The sequence below is a fragment of the Falco biarmicus genome, chromosome 3 (assembly GCF_023638135.1).
Source record: "Falco biarmicus isolate bFalBia1 chromosome 3, bFalBia1.pri, whole genome shotgun sequence".
NCBI lineage: Eukaryota > Metazoa > Chordata > Aves > Falconiformes > Falconidae > Falco > Falco biarmicus.
Window position 1 is genome coordinate 67,696,238 of NC_079290.1, and position 25,127 is coordinate 67,721,364.

At 39.6% G+C, this 25,127-nt stretch overlaps 1 protein-coding gene across 3 annotated transcripts in view; it reads right to left on the reverse strand.

Moving 5' to 3' along the window:
• Window positions 1-18,469, reverse strand: part of NETO1 (neuropilin and tolloid like 1) — a 70,624-nt gene extending 52,155 nt beyond the window's left edge. For all 3 annotated transcript variants that reach the window (XM_056333336.1, XM_056333335.1, XM_056333334.1), the window contains exons 1-4: window positions 17,310-18,469; window positions 13,649-13,702; window positions 10,963-11,100; window positions 3,039-3,287 (exon numbers count right to left, since the gene is read on the reverse strand). In XM_056333336.1, the coding sequence (XP_056189311.1) occupies window positions 3,039-3,287; window positions 10,963-11,100; window positions 13,649-13,702; window positions 17,310-17,337 (469 nt within the window). In that variant the 5' untranslated portion in view covers window positions 17,338-18,469. The remainder of the gene's footprint in view (window positions 1-3,038; window positions 3,288-10,962; window positions 11,101-13,648; window positions 13,703-17,309) is intronic.
• Window positions 18,470-25,127: the final 6,658 nt, after the last annotated feature.

Below are 25,127 nucleotides of genomic sequence, written 5' to 3' on the forward strand. Positions count from 1 at the left end.
ATCCTAAATTATCCCCTTACCAAGGAACTTTATGCCAAATTTTCAGTAGTTTTTCCACTTATTGGGTGTGTTTATGTTGTTTTTGTGTGTAGTTCTGGATTTGTCATTAAAGTTGTTTCTTCTGCAAGACTGCACTTTTTAGAGTGCTGAAAAGTGCTCTGAAAAAAATATCTCTTTAAATGGAACAGAGTTTATGGCAAGAGATTTGTGTTTGTTTCAAGATGCCTTGAGCCCCAACCTGTTGAGAGACTGTTGAGACTCTACTGGGCTTTGGTCTTGGTGCCACTGGGCTTTGGCCTTGGTGGATGACATTCCAACCATTTCAACACCAAGGAGTCAAAGAAATCATTAAACAGAAAAGTTATAGTAATTACAAAATATTAGTCTGTTCCTTAGGATTGTTCTAAATAATTTCTTTTTTTAGGACTTCATCCAAACTGCTTTTAAAATGGTTCAGATGACAGGGTTCTTTCCATTTACACAGACTAATAGATCTTAATTGGAGTATTTTTCCTGATACCCTAACTGATATTGTTTTCAACTTCATCCAGCTAACTGTTTTTGTACACCTTGGAGACACAGTAAATAATTTCTTTGCCTACTTCTCTAGGTACTATTCAAATACTAATAAATAGTTGCAGCTCAAATTTAGTCAAATTTACTTACTTATTTTTTTAAAAATCTTGCCACACACCCATACATTCAACATCACGTTTGTCTTTATCAACAATCCAGAGCCCCTATCAAGATATCAAATGCAAAAGTGGCAGCCGAGCAACATGTCAGGAGTGGGTGGGGACCACACAAGTGGGGAACATCAAAGATTGCTGGTACTAAAGACATAGCTCTGCTGTGCTTGCCACCTCCTTGTAATGGAGAAAGTCTCCTATGCAGGCTGCAGTTAGGCAGAGTGTGCTGCTTGTGCCCATAGTGATGGGTGCAACAAACTTCATCTTCCCTGAGTGTCCAGCTGCTCTAGACACCAATAGTTTCCAAACAAGTCTTTGTCTCAGATCATTTTCTTGAGGATCTTTAAAGACAGGTAAGCTGATTTTTTTCTTCTGATCTCTCCTTTGTTCATAATTTATTTTCATAAGTTGTCAGTACCCAAGATGGATCTAGATCGTTTAAGTGGTAATATATGGAGGCAATTCCTCTCTATGCTACTCTTTTATACACTCTTGAAAGCCATCACTCTTTTTGATAAGTTGACAGTGACCCCTCCCACTGCTTGCATTTGGACAACTGATCTCAAAATGTCAAGCCTTATCCATGCCTAAAAAATAAATAACTGGTAAAGTAACCAAGCGGAATGAGAACTGCTTCCTGTTATGGTGATCAAGGAGGCAGCAGTGCTGTTTTGCACTTGTCAGTTTAATCTTATTCTCAGTTTGGCCAATATTCCTAGAAAACTTCTATCATTTATAGCGCTTCCTATTGAAATCCATGGAGGAAAAGAGGAGGAAAAAAAAAAAAGGAAAGAAAGAAAAAAGAAAAGACATAGCTATTCCATTTGAAGTCCGGAATAATTTATGCTGCTATAACAATTTACCAGCATTGATCTCTGTGCAGAATTTCACCTTACATCAGTAGAAAAAGAACGAAGATAAAACATAGTCCTTGAAACTGCTTTTCACTTGAGAGTTTTTTAGACAGAATAAGCTTCAGATTGTGCTATGAACATCTTTTCAACCATAATACATAACCTTTTGAAACAAGATGGACATGAAATCTAAAGCAAAGAACTTTTGGTGGAGGTGGGAGGAAAATGGCAAAAGCCCACAGAGCCATGGTAAATGAGAGATATACATTTAACTCACTGTTCACAGACAAATATGTGTGGATACAGTAATACTTCATTGTCTTTGCATTTACAATAGACATATATATGGATATCAGGTTATTTGCTACAGAAATTCTTCTGTGTTCTGTTGCTGTTTAAACCTTCTAAATATGTTTATCCTTTGCAAGACAGTATCTTTGACTTAAAAGAAAAGTGAAATACGCTGGGTAATTTTATAACTATTTTCCTTGCATTAGGGAAGAAAACCGCATAGAGGAACATTCAAATATTCCTGCTATCTCCTATGATACTACTGGAATAATTAAGCAAGCACAACTTGGGACCTGTTAATTTTAGCAGATATTCTAAAGAATATTGCTCTACCTAACACAACAATTTAGCTGAAACAATAGTGACCTAATTGACAAAATTACATAATAATTACAGTGCTTTAGAGAGAGCTATATTAAGGTATGACTCATCACCCAATACATAAGAAGGTACAGAACTACGTCAAATCCAGCAGTGCAGGGCAAGACAGTGTAGCTGCAGCTAAAACTGAAATTTAAAATCAGCAATATTTTGTTAATAAGTGTGTGTGAGGAGGGGAATTAATGGAAAGTATAATTATTAATTTTGTTTTAGTTGGTGAACTAAGTTTAAAAAGTGACAAGGAATAATTGTATAGTTACAACATCTTTTTTAGGAATTTTTTTAATATATTTTACTATTTGAACCTCACACTTCCTCTGGCAATACTTGTAATAGTTTGCTTTATCAAAAAGGGAGAACTATTCCACTCCTCACCTGGGATATGATTGGTGAAGTGGAAAAGCAATGATGGAAATTTCTGAGATAAGTACAGTTTTTTATTAGAATACTTTATCAATGATCATTTTGAAAGAAAAGCAGCACAGGGTAACAATCAAGCATAAAATGCATAACTTCCTATGAAACATTCTGTATTATTTTCTACAATAGAATTAGATTGAAAACAATTATTTTAAAAACTGCAGAGGCTGAATATATGCATCTTGGACAAAACTGTACTGAAAATTTCTTCCTTGAATAAGTCTTACTTATGCTATGCAAAAGATATATCTGTACCTTCTATCATTTTCCTATCTGTTATTACTTTCCTTAATAATAAACATAGTCCCAGTTAAACATATTATTCAACAGCACAATTATACATCATTAGCAAAGCTACCATGCTAAGATTTTTCTATCAAAAAGTGTGATGGTTTGTACTCACCAGGTGTAAAATTATACCGAGCAGAAAACCCCATAGATTCCAGCTCACCATCAGCAAAAAATTTAATCCATAGGAATCTGCCACTGGATTTTATCATAGGTGGATTTTGCTGTCCACAGAAACGTCCAATGATTGGGGAAAAGCCAAAAGGTCCATCTCGTACTTCAATATGGTCAAATTTACATTCCCAAGAAGGCTCTATGGAATATTTTTCATCAAAGTGTAGTTCAATGCATTGTCTAGGTGCAGCTAAAGATGAAAAGAAAATTATTGCATTATTTTCTAAACCAAGAACCCTCAAACCTAAACCAAAATTAAATAAAATCAAATTTATGACTTTGGTATGCATCTTAATGTTTTGCATAAAAACTTGTTTGAAAATCTATATTCTTACACATTTTACACCATTACCTTACTTGTCTATTCTTTTCCTTTTAAAAAGTGCTTAAGACAGCACTTCTTAGCAAAATTAAGAGAGATATCTATGATGTAAAGCAAAATACACTTTAGGAACAATTTGTTCAAACACAATTTTTTTCTAAGAAACTTCTGTACCTAGAAAACCAGTGTTTTCTTATTGTTGGGTGGGAATGTTAATCAGAATACTTTTTTACCTAGTGCTCACAAAGATGAAAAAAACAAACAAACGAACAGATCAGAACTGTGCTATAGAAAGGACAAATTCTGTTCCTGTACATATTGCAGTCAATGACAAGCTTGAGCGTAACTGCTTATATTTAGAATTACTTATAATCTCATTTGAAACATAAGGACAAGTGTAGTGAATTGTCACTTAAACTAGATAAGGATGAAGCAAAAATAACGTCTAACTAAGAGCAAACAATATTCTAATGAAAACCTTGAAGGACCTTTATAATGGTCACTTAATTAGACATAAAAAACATCTTTATTCAAAGATACTAACACTAGTCACAGTCAGAGTGATCTCTACAACAAATATTCTCTCACATCTCCTGTATGAAGCAAAATAGTTACTGGTTGAACTAAAGTATTCTCTTAAAAGGAGGAAAAAAAATATCATGGTTTTGCCAACAAATGTTAAGAGATGTAGCATCCCTGGGATGCACTGTTCCTACACTTAATCCTATCCGTAACAAAAAATGTATGCCTTCCGTGCCTAGATCACAGTGCAATACAGTCTTTTGCTGACAAAGCCTTCTGCTAAGACAAGGGTTTGTTGTCTCACTGCCTGCTGTGCCTCCCATGGGACTGTGTCCTACACTTTACACAGAAGATGTTGAAATTGCTATGAGCTTTGCCTGAGTTACCATTCTTTTCACATGAAAATATGCAAGATCAAACTCCAAGCCAAGTGCGTAAGCTTAACGTGAAAACTGCTGCCACTCCAGCGGTCTCCTTCCATTTCTTTCCTCAGGAATAATAGGAAAACTATTAGTGCGACCAGACCCACATCTTCTATATATTTTGAAACATTTTTAATCGGAGCTTTTGGGATGAGCTCATTACTCACATAAGAAGGGACACTATTTAAAATTAACTAAATAAGATGATGTTAGGTAAATCTTACAAACTGTACACAAAAGCATGCAGTCAGATCCCATTTACAACTATTTCATGTAAGTAAATACAGCATCATTTTGTAAGAAGCATTGAAGAAGTAAGTTAATAAACACGATATCTGAAAGTTTAATAGCTTTACTTTCAATTTTAATATAAATGGGTGATTTTTAATTTAAATATTTAATTGAACATAAGAAAGAAACCTTATCTACTGTTCTCAGTTTGAAGAAATTAACATTTAGGGAAATACTGACTATTGGCTTGTTGCTATTTATACCAGCTTACAGGACATTGTTATGCCCATAGAAATCCAATAGAAAAATCAAACCCTAAAACTTTACATATAATTGCACCAAATTCACAGTCCATGGAAGTGAAACTACTTTGAAAGTATGAAAAAAAACTTGGAAAATTAAATGCAGGTAATAAAGCTTGTAAGGACCTTACTAATGTTACCCTTGCTGAGGTTTGAATACCAATGTAGATCCTTTAGATTATAGTAAAACACAGAATAACTAGAAGATATCATTGATTAATTTTATTCAGAGGTTTCTACCCTTGGCTTTGCATATTTATACCAGATATTGATTTAAACTTAACTAAGCAATACTAGGACAGAAGAAAGCAATCAGCACCTTTCAATCTGGGATCATAGTTTGTATGCTCTTATTCCATTTAAAGACATTTGTTGAGAACTACTCATCATTCACCTAGGGACTGCAGAGTCGGGTATCTATTGACTTGGTGAAAGCTCAGTCTGAGAAAAAACTGCACAGTTTCCACAACATCCATGTAGCTCTGAATCTCACATTGCAAACTAGCCTTATGATCAGATTATTGCTATAGTTTACTCTTCTCTGCTTTTATTTATTTTTCAACAGTCAAGATGAGACTTTTCCTGGTGAAGCTCAGTTCTTGCTAGAGGATCAGAGGGAATCACATCAGCTCAAGGAGTGCTCAGGAAAGAGTTTCTGCCTTTCCCAATGCTCCCATGTGTAGGGGCTGCTCCACTTTAAGAATGGAGCATCGACTATTTGTTAGCACTGTATCTCTTACTTATTCAATACTGCTAAATAAAACAAGGCTGGGGAATGAGTTTGGGGGCTGGACCACTAACCGTTCATACTCCTTAAATGTTAAAATCACCTTCTGGCATCATTTTGGCCTGCCAAACCCCATTCTTAGGCATGATGCGCTGCCTCACACCAGTCAAGGACCATTCACATAAGTAATTTGTTTCTGTACTCTTGTCTGGGAAGGTGAAAAAAGTTATCTGTACATGTGTGATGGTACCTATCAGCCTTAAGGCAAGTGAACATTTCCTGACCTGTTCTGGGTATTAGTATAGGTATTGCCTGTGTCCCAGCATGCTTTGCAAGCTAGTCCAAACAGGATGAGGTCCTTTCTCCTAACTCTCCTGAGAAAAGCTTTGTGTTTGTGTAACTGATCACAAAAGATTGGGCAAAGGGAAGAAGGGGTGCTATACGTGTATCCATGCACCTTGTCATCACATGCTTTGAAATGCACTTCTGTGCTTCATCTTGTATGATATTTTAAGGTTAAATGTTTTATTTGCAATAAACTACTAAGAAGCAAAATTACTCAAATCTTCCTAGAAATAACCATAAAGGATGAAAACATACAATTCAAACTCCCAACTTTAACTTCCCTTTAGTGAAAAAGGTATTGTTGCAAGTTTATACTGTGGCTTTAGAAAAGGGTTTCTTTGCCAACCACAAGCTAAAAGAAGCAGATATTGCATAAATGCACATCTTGTGCCACAGCTTTTGCAGCAAAGTCTGCGTAAGTGTGGTCACAGTAAAACTTACAGAAATACAGTGAGAATAAATCCAGAATAATGACTAATAATAGTGTATGTGTAGGTACAAAAAACCAAACCAAACTAAAAAGCCCAGAATATTCAACTAGTCCAGACTGGATTGGAATCTGGCCATCTAATCAGAAATGAGGGATGGAGTGGTCATCACTGGTATCCTTATTCACAGGTAAAGCCTATTCACATTTTCAGATCTTTTTCTGTGCCTACAGTGTCAGGAAAAGTTGTTGTCAAGTCCGAATGAAATATATTGAAGCTGAAGCTGTCTCATAAAATTATTTTACTTCAAGTCTTAAAAATCTGCCATATTTAGCTTCCAATTATCTTTCTTCAAAAATGTTTAATACCACTGAAAGACTACTTAATGCTTGCATGTCTTGTCATATTTTTCTTCTAATTATCTTGAACAAGTACTGTCTTGAGATTTTACGTTCAATAAAAAAAGGGCATTGGGTTCCAACTTGCAGTGGAACAGTAGCAGCAAAAACACACAGTAAGGGTTTTAATTCTTATCAGCCTCTAAGTCCGCATAACTGACAGCTGAAGTTAAGTAAAAAATCTGTTTCAATTTACCAGACTGCATGGAAATGAGAAATTGAACTCAACACCTACCCCCATCTATCAGAGCTGCTACATTACTAATAGTTTTCAATAATCCTTGGTCTTTCTAGTTGTCCAGCTATTATTGATAAGAAAGACACTTATATCCTCCTTTTAAAAGATTTTTTTCTTGTTTTGATGAAAACTTTTTGAACAGAAAAATCACTGTGAAATACAGAAGGACTTTGAGTAGAGATTTTTCGTACAGTGATACGTGACCATTTTCTAACACTCGTGAAATATCTTGGATTAAAGAGTTTAATGGTCTTTGGTGAAAACATGGAAAACCCTCAAAACGGCTAACTCTAAACGTCCACAAACACATAAAGTGGAAGATTTATCTCAGATCTCCGTAAAGCAATTCTAGTCCATACCAGTATTTAAAAATAAGCATTTAGTTATTAAAAAACTGAAGAATGGATAAATTCTTAAAAGTATTTCACTTACAGGATTTCCAAACCAATTCTTAAGACATATTGTGTAAAGTGGCACTATCCCACTCCCCAAATATTTTCAAGGCAAACAAATCCTTTGCTCCTACAAAATCTCCTGTGCAAATTTCCCTTTGGAGCACACATGCCAAATTATCTGCAGTCTGGCAAAAGCTAACACTGCTACTGCTGTGGTTGTTCTGGGCAGCTGTGAATTTTGCCAGGTCAGAGTCATGAATATGCAAAATAAGGGTGAAATTGAGTCCAACAGGGAACATAATGTGTACGCTCAGATATTTCCTGTTTTCTAGATGCCAAATAAGACTGAAAGAAAAAAAAAAAAAAACCAAACAAAAAAAGAACACATTCTCAATGCATTTTGAAAGGCAGATGGGATTCACCAGAAGCTCCTCTACAGCATAATATTTTTTGTACTGAGTCCATGACTTTGGATGACCTAAAGGATTTCTTTTAGAAAGGCATCCAATATGGACTTTAAAATTCCCAGTTGTTCCAATAGTTAATTATCATTACTACTAAAATAGAAGGAAAGGAAAAAAAAAAAGAAAAAAGAAACTTCTAGCTGTTTGATCTGCTTATGGCTTTGACTGCTAGGATAGAAGCCTCTGCAGTCAGAAATCCTCTTCTCTCTTAGAAACGCACAGTCTATGATCATGGCAATTTTTGCCAGCTCCTTTACTTTACTTACCAAAGTAATTTTGAAATGATAAAAAGCTTGCATATATTCAAGATGAGCTACAATGTGGGGTAAATATTGTATTGTAAGACGAAATGCAATTTTATTACAACACACTACATGCTGGAGTCCTCACTCAAGTCTGCTAAAGTCAGTAGGAATTGTGCTTGGGCAAAGCCATCAGAATTTGCCCTAGATTGTGTGTGATAGCAAAAAATAAAATAAAAAAAGCGAGTAGGCAAGAAGGAATCTGGTGATTCATATAGGTATTTAACCTACATCATACAGTTGTCAGTATGGTATAAACAACCCTGGTATGCTGAACTCTCTCAGACATATAAAGGGGAGATAGCAATGTGGGAATGCTATTACAGATCGTATCGAGTCCCCCTAGTACTTGGTATTCAACAACAGCCAGAAGCATATTGGAATCTCAGTAATAAATACAGGAATAAGATGCATATGGAGATGTTTCTTTCTTCCTCTAAACTTGAATGGATATTTATGTCCTGGGTTAGCAAGGATTATCCACTCCATAGATTATCTTTCCTCAAAGATATTGCTATTAAAACAATCCTTTTCTTTTATTTTCTTTTTTTTTTTTTCAGTCGTTTACTTCAGTACCTTATGCCAATGAGTTCCACAGGATATAACAGATATGGGGAAAAGTTTTTATGTTCTAGCCTTCTTTATCATTTCCTGCCATTTTATATGTTGTAAAAAGTATAAATATGGAAAAATAATTGACCGTAATTACAAAATTTTTGTTGTGCTTCAGTGTTTCTCCTTTGCCTTGCTTGAAAACAGCCACTTCCAAAAATATAATTTCTCAGACTTTTTACTACATCTCTGTTTATTTTTGTGACAGTTTTCACACATGACTATACCTGATCTTTTCAGAAGACAGAAATAGACATGGGGAGATCAGGATGGAAGGTGTGCAATATGCACAGTTCTCATCAAATTATATACTGATAGAGCTGCTATTATCATGGGTTTTAAAATACCCAGTTGTAATCCAAACTGTTGATTATGGCTGGGCAGGAAGCATAAAATATCAGTGCCATAAGAAATTATGTGCAAGTGTTTTTTGCCAGATTGATTTTTCCCTTAAAATATAACAAGATGTCTGCTGATTTAGGATTACTTTTTTAACTATAAATTGCTCCAGACTTCTCAATGTGGAATTTCATCTTTATCATAGAAGTTGATTGATTAAATCTTTCATGCCTAAATCATTCTTAGAATTTCCAGTTTGACCTATTCTAAATAGGGTTATTTCAACCATGTATTTTGTCACTTTTCAGCTTATTAACTATATTTTTAAGTACTTAATTACTATAAAAAAGACAAAAATCTTTCCAATAAAGGGCTTTCAGGCACCTTCTTAGTAAGAAGAACACCTTACGGCCCAAGATACTGGACTAGGGTTTACAAAAATGTTGGGGATTTTTTTTCCCCCACACTCTCTCTCTTTAATGATAAAACACATATCTGTGTTTCAGATCCTTGAAGATAAAATAGGCTTACTTCCTGGCTTCACAGGCGTGTTAGAAAGATAATTTGATCAATAGATGTAAAAGACCTGGATCTAGCAACCTAAGTGTAACAAAAAATACAAAACTAAGTAGTACATATTGAACCTATTCTTATTTTTAATTTTGCTTTATTTAAAACCAGTTACTAAACTATGAAAGAACTTAGATGTTTACCGTACATCTGCTTAAATTTTGCAATCAAGTGGGAACACTGGACAAGCATAAATTTTCTTTAAAGGGCTTGTTTATAATTATATTATATGATTTATAAACACCTCTTCTGACTTCAGTGAGGTTACCTAGCACTAAAGTCAAATTCAGAGATTTCAGTCATTTTGCTGTGGGTTTTTTTTTCCTAAACAGTACATACCACATTTACTATCCATCATTTCCCTGGAAGGTTTTTATGATATATATTTCTTGTAGTAACTCAACACCAGACTGGGAAAGACAGATTAGTTTCTAATAGAGCCTGGTAGGTGGTTCTAAAGCAGCTAACTTAATTTGAATCAGCTATACAGCTTTGGAAATCTCTATTGGTACTACCTGCATCTTTAATATAATAAATATTTCTATAACTCCTGGCTCCATCATTTGTAGTTATTAATTCTTTCCAACCAAGAATGGACGGAAGCAGCATCATTGCTGTATTCTGCATGTGTTCACAACTCATGAATGAATATTCTTGGTTCCAGTGACTTACCATTTTGTACTTGATTAATCTTTTCTGCTACTCAGCTCTGACAATATCTGATCTCTATTACTTTCCACAGATTCATTTTTACAACAATCTCTTCAGCATCCATTGTGCTAAGACTGATGAAAAGAAACTGCGTAACCTGCTAGTAATACACCTCTAGCCCTTCTTACATCACCTCCAAGCCTGAAACTGTCTACTCATTAAAAACTGTGTCTTTCACTCATTTTAAAATATTCTTTCTTCTGTCATGTTACAGTATTTTAGGTTATGTTCATTCTCTGAATATCCAGAAATAAATTATACCGTGTTTATTATTAAGTGACTCATGCATACTTACCACCTGAACTAATTTATGAGTCATGTCAGGAAATAAATCAAGTATTTTCTAGTATTACTTGGTTTGCTCCACAAAGTTTTTACATTAAAAAAAAAAAAAGTGCAAGTATAAAGCTTCTCTAAATCTTATATCTTGAAAAGATTTATCATGATCATATAGGCTTTAACTACTCTTCACAGATAATAATTTATTTATTTTTTTTACAGTTCATGATAGAATATAAAGATTCTTCAGCTGGTCACCTTCTATAATGTAGACGCACTCTCTGTCAGGAGGATACTTGTTGGGGTAATTGGGAGAAGTGAATATGCCTCCTTCTGCATATTTTGTCCAAGTTCCACACTGCACTGGTTTCTGTCCTTCGGAAGTAGTTTGCTTTTCTGTAAAATGATTACATCAAGCATTATATAATTAGCTTACAAATTGTTATGTCACTATGACACATAGAACTCTCTTACAGAATAAAACAGTCCTTTCTATAAGTGACCTCAGCTTTTTTCTGTTGAGACTAAGAGTGTGATCACTGACCTGGGGGAAAATGAGGCTGTTCTTTAGGGGTACAAACATATAATTCTTACTGAAAACCTTTTTTCAAAGCAGAGAAGAGGCTTGGATATATAGGAGAAGACATAATTATATTGTTCTTTAAATAATAACCTTGTAGGGAAAGCACATGCTTAAGAAATGGGAGACATGAGTTTCCCCATCGTACATGTCAAAAAGGCTCAAGCATGTGCTGTATCAGCAACCTACATGCCATAATACAGGAATCTATCAGAGTGGAAAAATCAGGAAAAAAACTGCAGAATTATGTTAGAATACAGAAATTGTTTAAAATTTGCAACAACTTGACCCTGTATTCACCAGAAAGAGATAGATGGGGGAATTCTTTGATTCTGGTTCATAGGTCAGTTCTATTTAAGATCTTTATTGATGGCCTAGATGAAGGGATCAAGTGCACCGTCAGTAAGTTTGCAGATGACACCAAGCTGGGCAGAAGTGTTGATCTGCTGGAGGGCAGGAAGGCTCTGCAGAGGGATCTGGAAGGCTGGACCGATGGGCTGGGGCCAATTGTATGAGGTTCAACAAGAAGTATCGAGTCCTGCACTTGAGTCACAACAACCCCACACAGTGCAACAGACCTGGTGAAGAGTGCCTGGAAAGCTGCCTGGGGGGAAAGGGCCTGGGGGTGGGGGTGGACAGCCGGCTGAACATGAGCCAGCAGTGTGCCCAGGTGGCCAAGAAGGCCAATAGCATCCTGGCTTGTATCTGAAAGTGTGGCCAGCAAGGCAAGGGAAGTGCTTGTCCCCCTGTACTTGGCACTGGTGAGGCTGCACCTTGAATGTTGTGTTAAGTTTTGGGCCCTTCGCTTCAAGAGAGAAATTGAGGTGCTGGAGCGTGTCCAGAGAAGGGCAGTGAAACTGGTGAAGGATCTGGAGCACAATTCTTATGAGCAGCGGCTGAGGCAACTGGAGTTGTTTAGTCTGGAGAGGAAGAGACTAAGGGGGGACCTTTTTGCTCTCTACAGCCTGAAAGGAGGCTGTAGGCAGGTGGAGGTAGGTCCTTCTCCTAGATAACAAGCAACAGGACAAGAAGAGATGGCCTCAGGTTATTCCAGGGGAGGTTTAGACTGGATATTAGGAAAAAATTATTCATTGAAAGGGTGATGAAACATTGAAACAGGCTGCCCAGGGAAGTGGTGGATTCACCATCCCTGGAGGTATTTAAAAAACCTGTAGATGTGGTGCTTAATGACTTGGTTTATTGGTGGACTTGGGAGTCCTGGGTTAACAGTTGGACTTGGTGATCTCAAAGGTCTTTTCCAACCTACATGATTTTATGATGCTATGATTATTTTTATCTTGCTGTTTGCTGTAAAATTAATAAATCACTCTGAGGCCAGGAGTCACAGCCCAGAACTTTCCTCCTTCTAGGTTAATCATCATAAAGCAGGGTCAGGCCTTCTTATTTGCTTTCTTCCCAGCCCTGAAACTCTTGCACTCCTTTCTGCACAGTGGCAGAGCCTGGAGGCAAAGGTGTGACTATTCAGGCTGAAGAACAGGAAAGATCACTTCCTGGGCATCAGGCTTTAACAAGTAAGCTAAAATAAGATGGATTCTTCCGAGGGAAAAAAACTTAGGCTGGTATTAAAAGGAAGGCTAGTAGATTCTAGATGTCACACAGATGTCTGTGTGAATGCTGCTCTGAATGATGTATCTATATCCAAGGAGTGTTCCATCTAACTTAAGCCTCTGATGTGTAGGGCCAAGTTGTCCGAGACTCCCTTTTATGATCAGTGGAGGGAGATAGGCATCTCCCAAGGATGATTTTAACTACCTGAGGCCTGCCTTATGCTCTGCAAGCATTTATTTTTCTTTCTGGTCTTTATCCAAGCTAAGTATGACACAGATCCTAATTTCCTGAAATGAATTCCATCCTGCAGGGACTGAGCTTTCAGTCACAAGATCTGACACCCACTGTGCTTAGCAACTCTCTCTACTTGGCTCTCATCACACTTCGCATCCAGGGCGTTTAAGAACCTCTTTCTATCCCCACCCTGCACAAATGCACCCATGATATGCAATTTCAGATTTGGAATTCTACTTCAACAAGCAAAAAGATCTTACGTGTAGACAGTTCTTTTCCCAAACTGGACTTCCCAATTTTAAAGCGGGGGTGTTTTACAGTCTTTAGTTAGAGTCAGGCTGTCTTTTAGATCTAGCTGTGGATCAGGTCGCTAACTTGTTAAAAAAAAGCACCACTGGATTTTTGTGTGTGTACAGGCACACTAATACTCAAAACAAATGAACAAAGGACAGACACTGGAAGTAGGTGAACTACTAAAAATTTCAAGAACTAAATTAATAACTAAAATTCATACTTCGGATTCTAATATCATGTCTGAAAAAAAATCTGAAGTTTACATACCTGCTCCTTTTTTGGTTGCCCCAGACAAATGTAGGATGATTAGACTTGCTACAACTGAAAGAGAAATATGCATTAGATATCACAGTGCCTGTAATCAAATCAACTGTAAACAACTATCTTAGAAGAATACAAATTAAATAGAATTACTGTAAAAAAAAAAGTTTAACATTTATTTGCATCTTTCAATTGCACATTTTGTATAAACAAGTTTCTTTGTGATTTGTCCTTATAAGTATTTATCTTTGTAAATGTATCCAAACAAAGAGGAGATCTTTGGGGTTTAAAACAAAATCTCCAGGCACTGATGTTTCTCTCCCATTCTTTTCTTTTTTTTTAATGTTAGAGGAAAAAAAATTAGCAATATTTATTTATATATTCATAGCTTGGGCTAGTAATAGAAAAATGGCTGATTTTAACAAAGGGAGACAAAGGCCTGCTAAGTTTCAGTGCAACTGGACTCACTAATGTCTCTTGCTATGGCATAATAAAATTTGAAAATGAGTACTGGGAGTATGAAAGAAGTGAGGGGTTGGGTTCTTCACATCCATCAAAGCATTTGAAAATCCCCAGTGGAGTAAATTATTGTGTGTACTTAACAGTCTCATTAATCTAGTTTGTTTGACTTGTCAAGAGGATGTTGCTTTGTGCTGCAGTGAATCTGCAGCGCAGTTTACAAATAGAAATCTCCTATCTCCAACCTCAATAGGATAGCTATGCCTCTTGAGAATGAATGTGATGTTTCTGAGGTGAACTTCAACCTGGTGATAGCTCCTATGTTTCTGGGAGTTTCCAAATATAACATTTTAACTGATAAAGGCTAAGAGGCAAACACACCAGTCATAATGAGACTGATTTGGAAGATCAAAGTGACTAGCTAGGTACCTGATGAAGAAGTCATGCACTGATCAGTGCCTTTTCTTGTCATCGCCTCTATCTTCTTTGGGTATTGGAGAAGGTGGGATAGCAAGAGCATAACAGAACATATCGACCATTTTCTCGGACTGCTCAGGGGTTTGACCCCAGCTAGTTTGGCATTAAGCCTGGACATAGTGCCAGTTAAAGCGCTGAAGTTAAAGTGGAGATGAAGTTGCATGTTTATTCTGAGTATTTTGGATTGATCAGCTGTGATTTGTATTGTTGACTACGATAAGGGACTGATGGACTTGCAATCTTTAACAAATGTAATCGAATGGCACACTTTCCTTTTCTTATGCCCAAGAGACATCAAAAGTCACCACAGGCCAGTAACTAGCTACCTAAATGGTCTTTTCAAAGATGGTGCTTTCATCATTTTTGGTTTCTGTACTGCAAACTGTGTGCAATATTTATCCCAAAGGAAGCCAGTCTCCATATATCCATATTTCCATTCTGGTGGCATTGACATCTCTATGTGTCATGTCATATATGTGATGGAGGGTTTGAGTCGTGGATGATGGCTACATTATTAAGCAGGGAAAGGCTGAAGTTCTGGGAAAATGAAGGCTTGGCAGCATATTCACTATCTCTTGGTCAGGCTCACAGCCCCTGTGTCTTTTTGAATCCCACAGCTAACAGAGACGGATGTTGGCAGAGCTGGTAGTTGAAACTCTTCTGTGTCATGGGCATTCAGCGAGAACACTACATCTTCTACTTGGATCTGAATGCTACCCAACCATTCATTCCCTTACCCTTGCTAGGGATGGATTCTGGAAAGACATGGTAGCTGGGACTGCCTGCCAGCTGTGTCAGAATCTGAAGGCAACACAGGATTTGCCCATTTGCTAAGTTACTTGTTTACTTTAGCTGTGTTTCGTGCAGTGAACATACTGCATCTATGCTTGTAATCCTCACCAGTCAAAACCTAATTTTGCAACAGTGTAAAGTGGATCGCTGTTAGAATATTGAGCCAGCTGCTGGCATTCTTTCTGCCCACATATTTATGGAAGCTAGAACAGGATGCACAACAGCCAAACAAACCCCATGTCAGAAATGTTTCTCCTTAGGCAATTAACAACATTTCATATCTGATTCTTACAGGTTCCTTTCAAGTACCTTTATCTATTGGCTCTCCCCTCTTTTCCTATATGGTAAAAATTGAAGTTCAGAGAAGCAAAAAGAGTTGGTCCAAGTGGCAGAGATACTATTACCAAGATGACAGAAAAAACACAGGTCTTTTTGATTCCAGCTGTAACTGGTAGAAAGGATGCTTCCAAGTCACAGAGCTATGTTATTCCAAAGCAGGGAGCTGTACTTACATATCATCATGCCAGTATCAATTATTAATGAGTAAAAATAGTGTTGAAAATAAAATGTAATAGACAAGAAGAGACTAAAAGACTAAGTCTTTCTGGACATACCATACCTAACATTCGGATAGATTAAGGATAGCTTAAGTGCTCTCCCGTATTTAAAAAAAAAAAAAAAAAAAAAAAAAAAAGAGAGAGAGAAAGCCTCTTGATTTAGTGGCATTAACACCAGCATCACCAAAACCTGTATAATGCCAGAAAATACTTAAAATTATGGACTTTATGGGAAAAGAGAACACAACAATTTCTATTTAAGCAGCCAGGGCAGACCAATTTATTCTCTGACCCCTTGCCTTTTTGCTTTCTCAAGCTACAGGAAAAGAACAGTGCTTCTCACAGAGAAGAAGAAACAAAAAAAGACCCCAAAGAGACCAATCTTCACTCGCTGAAAACTGTCACTTGGGAAGGTTTAACAGTACAGCAACAATATTGTGATTATCTGGGTTTGGGAATTATTTTAAAGAAGTTTCCACCAAATTTCTTGTTGCATTCTGCTTTCCTCCTCCCCCTTTCCCACCTAATCATGGGTATAATTATAATCGTGCTTTCTAGTGCCACTCTGATTACGCGTCTGCATCTTTTTGGATCTGTGCAGTTTCCGTTACAAGCTGTACATTAAGAGATTTATCTCTTGGCCAGACAGCTTTTTGGAGGCTGTGATTTGGCATAGACATGGCTTAGCCTAGCAAAAGAGTTGTTGGACCAGCAATGCCTGGCCATAGCGCTGCTGCTTTACAGGTGTGGGCACAGAGAGGTGCTGGAGGAACTGTGGCCAGTCAAGCCCTTCAGCAGAGCGGACCCTCAGCAAAACTGAGGCGGGAGAGGGGGTCTCATCCACGCAGCCTGAAGCCCCTGTGGGTCTTCGACGAGTAATTGTTACATTTCAGTTCCTCCCTGCCGCTCCTCGAGGATTTCGCCCGAGGGAGCCGCCCCCGCCCCGCAGCCCTCCGGAGTCCGCGCCCATGGTGCCTCCCCGCCGCCGCGGCGCTCGGCACTGCCCCGCGCCCCCTCGCCCGTCTGCCGCCGGTTCGAGCCCCGTCTGGGGGCTGCACCGCACCGCCGCGGGCGGTGGGAGCCGTCTCCCCTCTCTCCCCCGGCACGCCGAAAGCAATCAGATGCGTCGCGCCCAGGTGAAAACCTCCAGTCCGCAGGAGCGTACCCCCCCGCCCCGCAGCGCCGAACAGACAGCGGCTCCCCTCCGCTGCACCGCAGAGTGGTGGGGAAGGGGGTGTTGTGTGTGCTGGGGGGCAGCTCGCCCCCGCCCCGCGGAGGTCTGGGCGTCCCGTTGCGCTAGTTGTGGAGGCAGCGGAGGGCAGGAGCCCGTGCGCGGCGGCGGAGCTCGGCCGGGGGGGCGGCGGGAAGGAGGAGATACTCACTGTGAAAGAAGCTGCGCCCATGGGTCATGTCTGTTCCTTACACAAGGGGCTTCGGTCTCCACTAATTCCATTTAGATACGGGAGGACTTCCAGTGGCGGGGAGAGGATGGAAGTAGGAAAAGAAGAAGAAGAAAAAAAAAATATCCTGAAGCCCACACACAGCAGAGCGGAGCAGCCCTTCCTCTCACTCGCTCTCCCTCACCGCCTTCAAATAATCACCGCCGGCTCAATCCCATCACACCCGAGCTATCACCAGCACCACCATGAGCGTTGCATCGCGGCGGCGGGCAAGGCGGCGGCGGCCCGCGCATCCAGGTGCCGGCGGGAGGCGGCGGCGGGGCGAGCCGAGCCGAGCCCCTAGTCACCAGTTTCATACAAAACCAAAAGCAGATCGAAGCATTTCCTGCAGGACTCCGAGCCCAGCGACTTCCAGCCCTTCGGCTTCTTTTGATGCATTGAAGAAGGGATTAATGGGTCCGTCATCAGCTCCCTGTGCTTGCTCCTCTGAAGGAGTGGGGGCGGGCGGGAGGGAACCCAAAGAGGAGGGGTGGGGAAAGAAAGATTTACCAAATAGGGGATTTAGTCATATTTGTGTGCAATGCGATCCTTATTAGAGAAGAAATCCTTTAAAATCGAACAAATCCATTTTTGCAAAACCGTCTCTCTGCGCGTAAGCATGATATCAAGTGGTAGCAGCGGCAAGAGGCTGAAAACACATTGCACCGTCTGAAATCCTCTCGGTAATGGACGGAGCGAGACAGAGGTGGATTAGGATAGAGAGATGTCCCCTCACTTCTCCAGTCCGGGGCGAGAAGCAGAAGAAAACCCTGGAGACTCTTCCATTCATTCAGTGCAGGGGAAGGGGAGGGGAAGGGCGGGAGGGTGGCGGTGCGGGGGAAAGAAGGATTTCAAAACTGGGAAAGGAAGAGTAAGGGGAGAGGGATCTTTTTCCCCTCCCCTAATCAGTTCATGGATCAGACAAAATGCTCACGAGTTCTTCCTTGAACTGCACCTGCCAAAGGGAAATTTAAAAGATTTCCCCCTTTGAGAGGTGACTTTTCCATTTACACATCCACACACAGACACACACGCACAAAAGGGAGCAATAAAAGTTTAGCTGCTAATCCTCCGGCCGCAGATGCAATGATTGCCTCTTTCAATCAGCCCACAGACGACAGCAAAATCTCTCCCTTTCGCTCCCCCAGGCTTATCTCCCTCAACAGCTACATGCCACCCCAAACGCCCATCCCTTTGACGAGGTTGCAGAGGGCTAGTGGCCAGGGCGGGAAGGGAGGGGGGAGCGCAGAGCAGGGAAAACATATTAATAATAAGAGTACTGAGAGAAGCTAAAACTATCTCAGAGAAAAACAAGAGAGAAGGAGGCGTGGGTGACCAGAACGCAGAACGGGCAGTGTCCCCCACTGGCCCCGGGAGCTGGCTCTGCAGGGCCGCGGCAGCCGGCAGCTGCCTCCCGCAGCGCCGCGGCCCCAGCCCCCCCGGCCCGGGCGAGGGGAGGGCGGCGGGGGGGATGGGGGGAGCGCACCGCTGGGGCCGCGGGGGGTGAGGAGAAGGGAAGGTCTGTGCCACAGGAGTGCGAGGGGAGCAGGATGGGATCCCCCGCCCCCTCTGCACCGCTGCTGCGGCGGCGAGGCTGGGGAAGAGCCGGCGCGGGAGAGCCGCCGCCGTCCCCTGCGGGGGTTGGGGACAGAGCCTGGGGACCCGGGGCACACCCAGCCCCTTCCCTGCCCCATCTCCCCACGCCGCAGCCCGCACCTCGGAGGCAGGAGTGGCCCCGCTTCTCCTTGCCCGCACCTGATGCTCTCGCCGTTTGCAAACAGAAAAGTGTATCTGGACGCGCGCAGCTGGGGCGGGGTGGGGGTGTGTGTCTGAAGGGTGTTGGGGAGGAGGCTGTAAATCAATTAAAAATAAAATCCGGTCCAGGATCCACCTTTGCGCGGATGAGGAAAGGGGAGCGGGGGTGAGCGCGGTTCAGACGGCAGCGATCGCCGTTTGCAGGCGGCCCCCGTGGCCGGGCGCGGGGAGGTCCCCCAGCTCGGGGCCTTTCCCCCCCGGCCCGGGGTCTGCCGGCTGCCTGGTGGGCAACAATAAGGTAGTCGGGTGACCTGTTGGTTTTAGGGCAGCTTTTTAATGAGGCGGGTACCTTTATTCCCTTTGGGATGCACTGAACGGCACAGCTGCTGTTCCAGGTGACTGACGAGGGAGACTCTTCTGTTTTTTTCAGTAAATCGCTGTGTTCTAAAAAAGAATCTCAGGACTTTTTTCAGCCTGTGAATTGTCCAGTCTGTACTCTGAAAGCAGTAATGCATCTGCCATCGATGCTTGCGAATGCAGTCAGCAATAGCGGCATGCCCATTAGGGTAAACCCGAGGTGATCTGGGCTAGCAGAATTCAACAAGTCGGCCAGCCATCACCCCAGCCAGCCTGACTTTAAGCATTTAAAAATCCTGCTGGGTCAGAAGGGAATGGGATTCAGCTACAGGGTTCTGCAGTAAGCTCCTTGTAATAAGGAATATAGAAAAACTTCATGAAAGTATTCACCTATATTTTGTGTAATCTGTCTTGCCATTAGCAACATCAAGCAAGCAGCTGTTAATCTAATAAACTGTCCTACTGTGCTTTCTAACCCTCTCAGCACTTTCTGTGACCTTCCCTATTCTCTCCCGCTTCAAGTTAAAGAATTTTATTTCTGCAGTAATAGAAAGTCACCTGATTTATCCACAGGATAAACTTCTGTAATACAGATGTGCATTCTGCCTTAGTCAAGCAACAGTATAGTAACCAAAAAAGACTAGTGTTGAAAACAGTCACAGGAGTGTTTGTAGACAGTCAGACTTTTCTCCTGCAGGATGATGCAGACATCCATATGGCTAAGTTTCAATCTATAGTTACTTAAAAAAAAAAAAAAAAGGTTATAGAACAAGTAGGCACAAAACAGCTGATTTTGCTGTTCTGGGAAAATGTGCTGTGTCACATCATGTAACAGTGATGTTCAACATTTTCCCTTTTCTGAAATAGGCTGTTTTCATTGTTAAAGATCTTTGATCTCTTTTGATTGGCACTCTTAATTTTAAGGACACCATTGCAATAATATTGACAAATAGCATTTGGTACAATGTAAACAAACCAGATTTGTTTAAGATATGTTAAAATGTAATCAGTCACCATCATTGTGGAGTGAGACATCCACAAAATAACTCAGAAATGGCCACAGTGTCCATTGCATGTCCTGCTACTGAGACCTTAAGAGGATATCTCAGGATCTACATAGCTGGATGCTAAAAATTTCTTCAAATAGGTTTATAAGCAATCACACAGGGTTCTAAGTTAGAGACTGGCCAAAATCACTTTCTACCTCATTAGATCTCCCTCCCGTAGAAGGCCTGAAATTTTGAACTTCATACAACTACTGAAGTCTTCATCACTGTCTTTTTTTCGCTCATGGCTCATTGTGTTCCAAAATCTCTTTATATGAGTTTTGGTAAGTACTCTTTCTACAAAGCCAGTAGATCACCAGCCAGCACGCACCTTTCACTACCCTGGTTTTGTATGGGTAAATATTTATACACTTAACATGTATCTTTTACATCCTTTATTAGCCAATAACTATACCCTTATACTTCTACTAGGCTGTAAACCAAAAAAGGGAGAAAGAGATTCATATTTAATAAAACATGAAATGTTAAAAAAAAAACAACCCAAAAACCAACAATGGAAAAAACCAATGACTTTAAGTGATTGTCTCAGATGACATCTTAGTATTGTTTGGAATCCTTAGAATTTTACTTAGTAAGGATCCTATCGATTTTTAAATGGGTTTAAGTTTTTTGGAAGTTTTAAGTTTTGCATTCTCCTTAGAGTAAGAACATTGCCTTATTTTATTACATGGAATGACAGCTACACTTTTAGATTATAAAAGTAATTTTATTAGTTCTTTATTGGATGTCAGCTGAAATCTTATTTTTAAAAATAAGCAAGAACAACGAAACACAATCATGTTCTTTGATTCAGTACATACAACGTTATGTTTTGTTGTTTTAAACCACCCATTACATCGTAATCTCTTCATATAGCACATTCTGTCAGATTCTTTCTTTCACTTTCACAGCAGAGTTTTTCTATTGATTTTTATGGGAGTCTGTTTGAACCCAGAATATTTTATTTAGCAAGATATAAGACGCTCCCTTCCTGTGGTCTAATGTCTTTAGGCTAACCTAAGACATTGATCAGCCTGAGGATGGTTAGCATGGCAGAAAGGAGATCAGCCATTTGGAGACTGATTTAAACACTATGGAACACTGTCAAATGGAGACTAAAAAATGAAAAAAGGCAAATAAGTACAAAACTATTCCTAACAGTTTTGTCAGAAACAGTAGTGTACAGTCTCCTATTGAGACCTAAGTGAAGGAGCGGACACTTTAACAGACAGAAGAAAGGCTTTTGCCTCTGAACTGTGCTATACTGGTGTTTCAAACACAAGAAAAGGAAAAAAAAAAAAAGTCTGCCTTGTTTTTCCTCTTCTGTGGTTAGTCTGTGTGTTTATATGACAAATAGCAGAAGGTAAGTCCTGGGCAACTTGCCTGTAAGGTGGCCCTGCCTGAACTGGGGTGTTGGATCGGATGACATCCAGAGGACCCTTCCCACCTCAGCCATTCCATGATTCTGTGATTCGGTAAGCAATGGGGGACAATGGAGCATCAAAGAGGGGAACAGTTTTCTTTTGATGGTTAGTGAGAGAAAGAAACTCTTTCATATTCAGGTCTGAATTAGTTTGCTTTCTTTTGTAACATAGAATAGAATTAAGCAATATATCTGCATTATTTTCTCCTTGAAGCAGAGGAGATTATTCAGCCTTAGTTAAAAATTCCCCAACATGGAGGCATCCTAGGTAAATTGTCCCTGTACCTTTCTCAATTTAAATCTTTCTTGTAAAAACAAAATCTGTCCAGCATTTATACCTTTTCTTGGCCATTTTGGATAGTCTTGTCCTATCCCTGCTCTGCCCCTTAATAACTAAGTGAATTAATTCCTCTTTGTATGGATAAAAGACTCAAAGGATTCAAAGTAGCCATGAGTTACTCCAACATTCCTACCAAAAGACTCCTTGAACTGAAAGAAGCAGTGAAGTTATGAAATGGAGGAGACATTGGCTTCCTGATACATGTAGCACAGTCTACCCATCTGAGGGTGGGAAAAAAGAAATAACAGAGTGATATTTCACTTCTCTACACTGTCTCTAAAAACAGTGTGAAGTCTGTGCTGACGTATATTATCGTAGATGTACTTTCTCTCACAATCTCTTTGTGAATGGTTTTTCTTGCTTGAATGTAGCGAATCCAAACCAGAGGCTCGGAATAATATAGCTATACACAGCGTGACATTTGGAATCACTGAAATGAATCACCAAGCCTATCAGCACATCTACGTTTGTGTTTTAGTTCAGATTAGGAATGCGGTTTTGAAGTGAAGCTGCCAATTGCCCGCACTTCACACATTTTTGGTTGCAAATTGGAGCAGTCTTTGAGTGTGTGAGCTGTTTTACTTATGGATGAAACTAAGCTGAGAGATGTGTTCCAGAAGCAGAGCCTGTTTTCCAACTTCTAAAGGCCATGCAGACCACAGGAACAGAGTAAAACTAATGCTGAATAAATACCCCATAAAACAGATACAGAGTATCTTCAAACATATCTTAAATCAGATACAGAGAAGACATGGAGATCTCAGTACCAACCATTTCACCTTTCAGATAAGCTCCTTTTGCACTGAGTTACTTATTAATGTGGACTTACCCAATATTTCTTTCAACTGAGATAGAGGCTGAAATAAGAGAAACTGAAATATACTCCATTCTTTTTGTGATGAAACACCTACTGAGAGCCATAATATATATATCCCTACTTGATATCAGGATAATGGCACCTTTTGGTTGCTAAAAATAAAATCTGTTCTCTCATTATCCATTTTCTGGTCAGTTGCAGACTTCTGTCCTCTAAGTGCAGGAGGACTCTGGGTCTGCACTCTTCCAGCAAAGGCTTTCCTGAGCACAGCAGGGTTAGAACACCTCTTCTCACAAACTTTACTTGGAAACTGAAGTTTGTTTCCCTTCTACAAGCCAGTCAGGGTGGCGATACCTAAATATGAGAAAGAAGAAGATTAAACAAGAAGGAAAATCTGATCTGCAGAGTTACTTATAACTAGCCTAAAATTTACTAAGTGCAGTTTTGATTTACATGATATCTGACAATGTCAATAAGATAACAGACTACTCCTCTACAGGATGCTTACCTTTTTTTTTTTTTTTTTTTCTCCCCCTCTTCCTGTTTGATTAGTCTTACTCTGAAATGGAATGAATTAAAAAAATATTTGTTGCACAGTACAGGAATTGGCAAGGTTGCCTGCTGTACTCACTTTTCTTTGCTTTATCTAGAACAGTGGACTCCAAAATGGGGGGAGACTGTGCACTCATAGGTAGCACAACACAACCCATTGGCGTGTTAGGAAGACAATATTTTTTGTACCATTAATAAACAAAATATAAATGTAGAGGAATGAAGCTAGGTTAATTATCATTGATAATATGCAGCTGTGGGTTGGCTTCAGGGGTGGTGGGTTGGCCGATGTAGGTAAGGTGCAGCTGTGGCTGGTTCTGTTAAGGGGTTGGGCAGCCAATGAAGAGGGAGCAGCTGGGGAAGAGAGAGGAGAAAGAAGCAGAGATAATGAGTGCCCTAGGTGAGGAGAGATTAGGAGAAAGCAGCAGAGGGACTGGTATGAAGAGTGTAATGGTATGAGATTGTAAAAGACCTTGTTGCAGCCAGCTAATTTGGAGAGTGCTGCAACGTACAAATATTTTTAAAATAGTGTTTATTTCACCTTTATCTCATTCTTTTTAGTTTTGAGTTTTTGTATAGGTTTTATAATGTACAAAATAAACTAATTCAATAGTACATGTGTATAATTTATAAATAAATACATATACATATATTTGGGAGTGCATGCTTAAAAATCTTTTACTGAAATGGGCTCACAATCCAAAAAGTTTGGAGACCACTGACCAAGAAAACCACTGCCAACTGTCCTCTCTGGAGCAAATGATTCTTGCAAAGTGCTAGCCAGTATTCCAATTTTTAGTCTTAGATATATTTGGCATTTAAATTAAGGGTTTCAAGAACCTTTGATTTTACCACCTCAAGAATAAGGGTAATTCCAAATGGAATTTCTTAGTACCAGCTATGGGATTTTTTTTTTTTTTTTTTTTTTTTTTTTTGTAATTCACATGTTGGTGAGTTGGTTTATGAATTAAACATAGACATTGCTATCTGAAAGAGGTGAAGAAATTCCATGCTTATTATTGGCATATTCTGGAAGGAAGATGTTAAGCAGAAATAATTGAAAATATTTTCTTCTTTCCAAATCATCCAGTAGGAATTTTGTGATTACTACTCTCTGGTCAAAATCACTAATGCTATTTAAACAAACAAAAAACCCCAAACAAAAACAAAAACCCCCAAAACAAACAAAAAAGAATGAACACGAAAAAATGAGAAATAATCAGTTTTCAAAGAAACAACTGCAAGAGTACAGGAATCTCATGGTAAACCCTTCCCAATGTTATATTCTGAATCATCCATCACAAACTAAGAATTTCTAGAGAACTGTGGAAGATAAACCATTGGAATATCCTCAATGGAAAATTGAAAACCAAACTGGCAGAAGCTAAAATTAATTTTAAAATAGATAATTTCTCTAAGTTACCACACAATGAAAACTTATTTAGAACTTGTTACTTGCATTTTTTTCTAA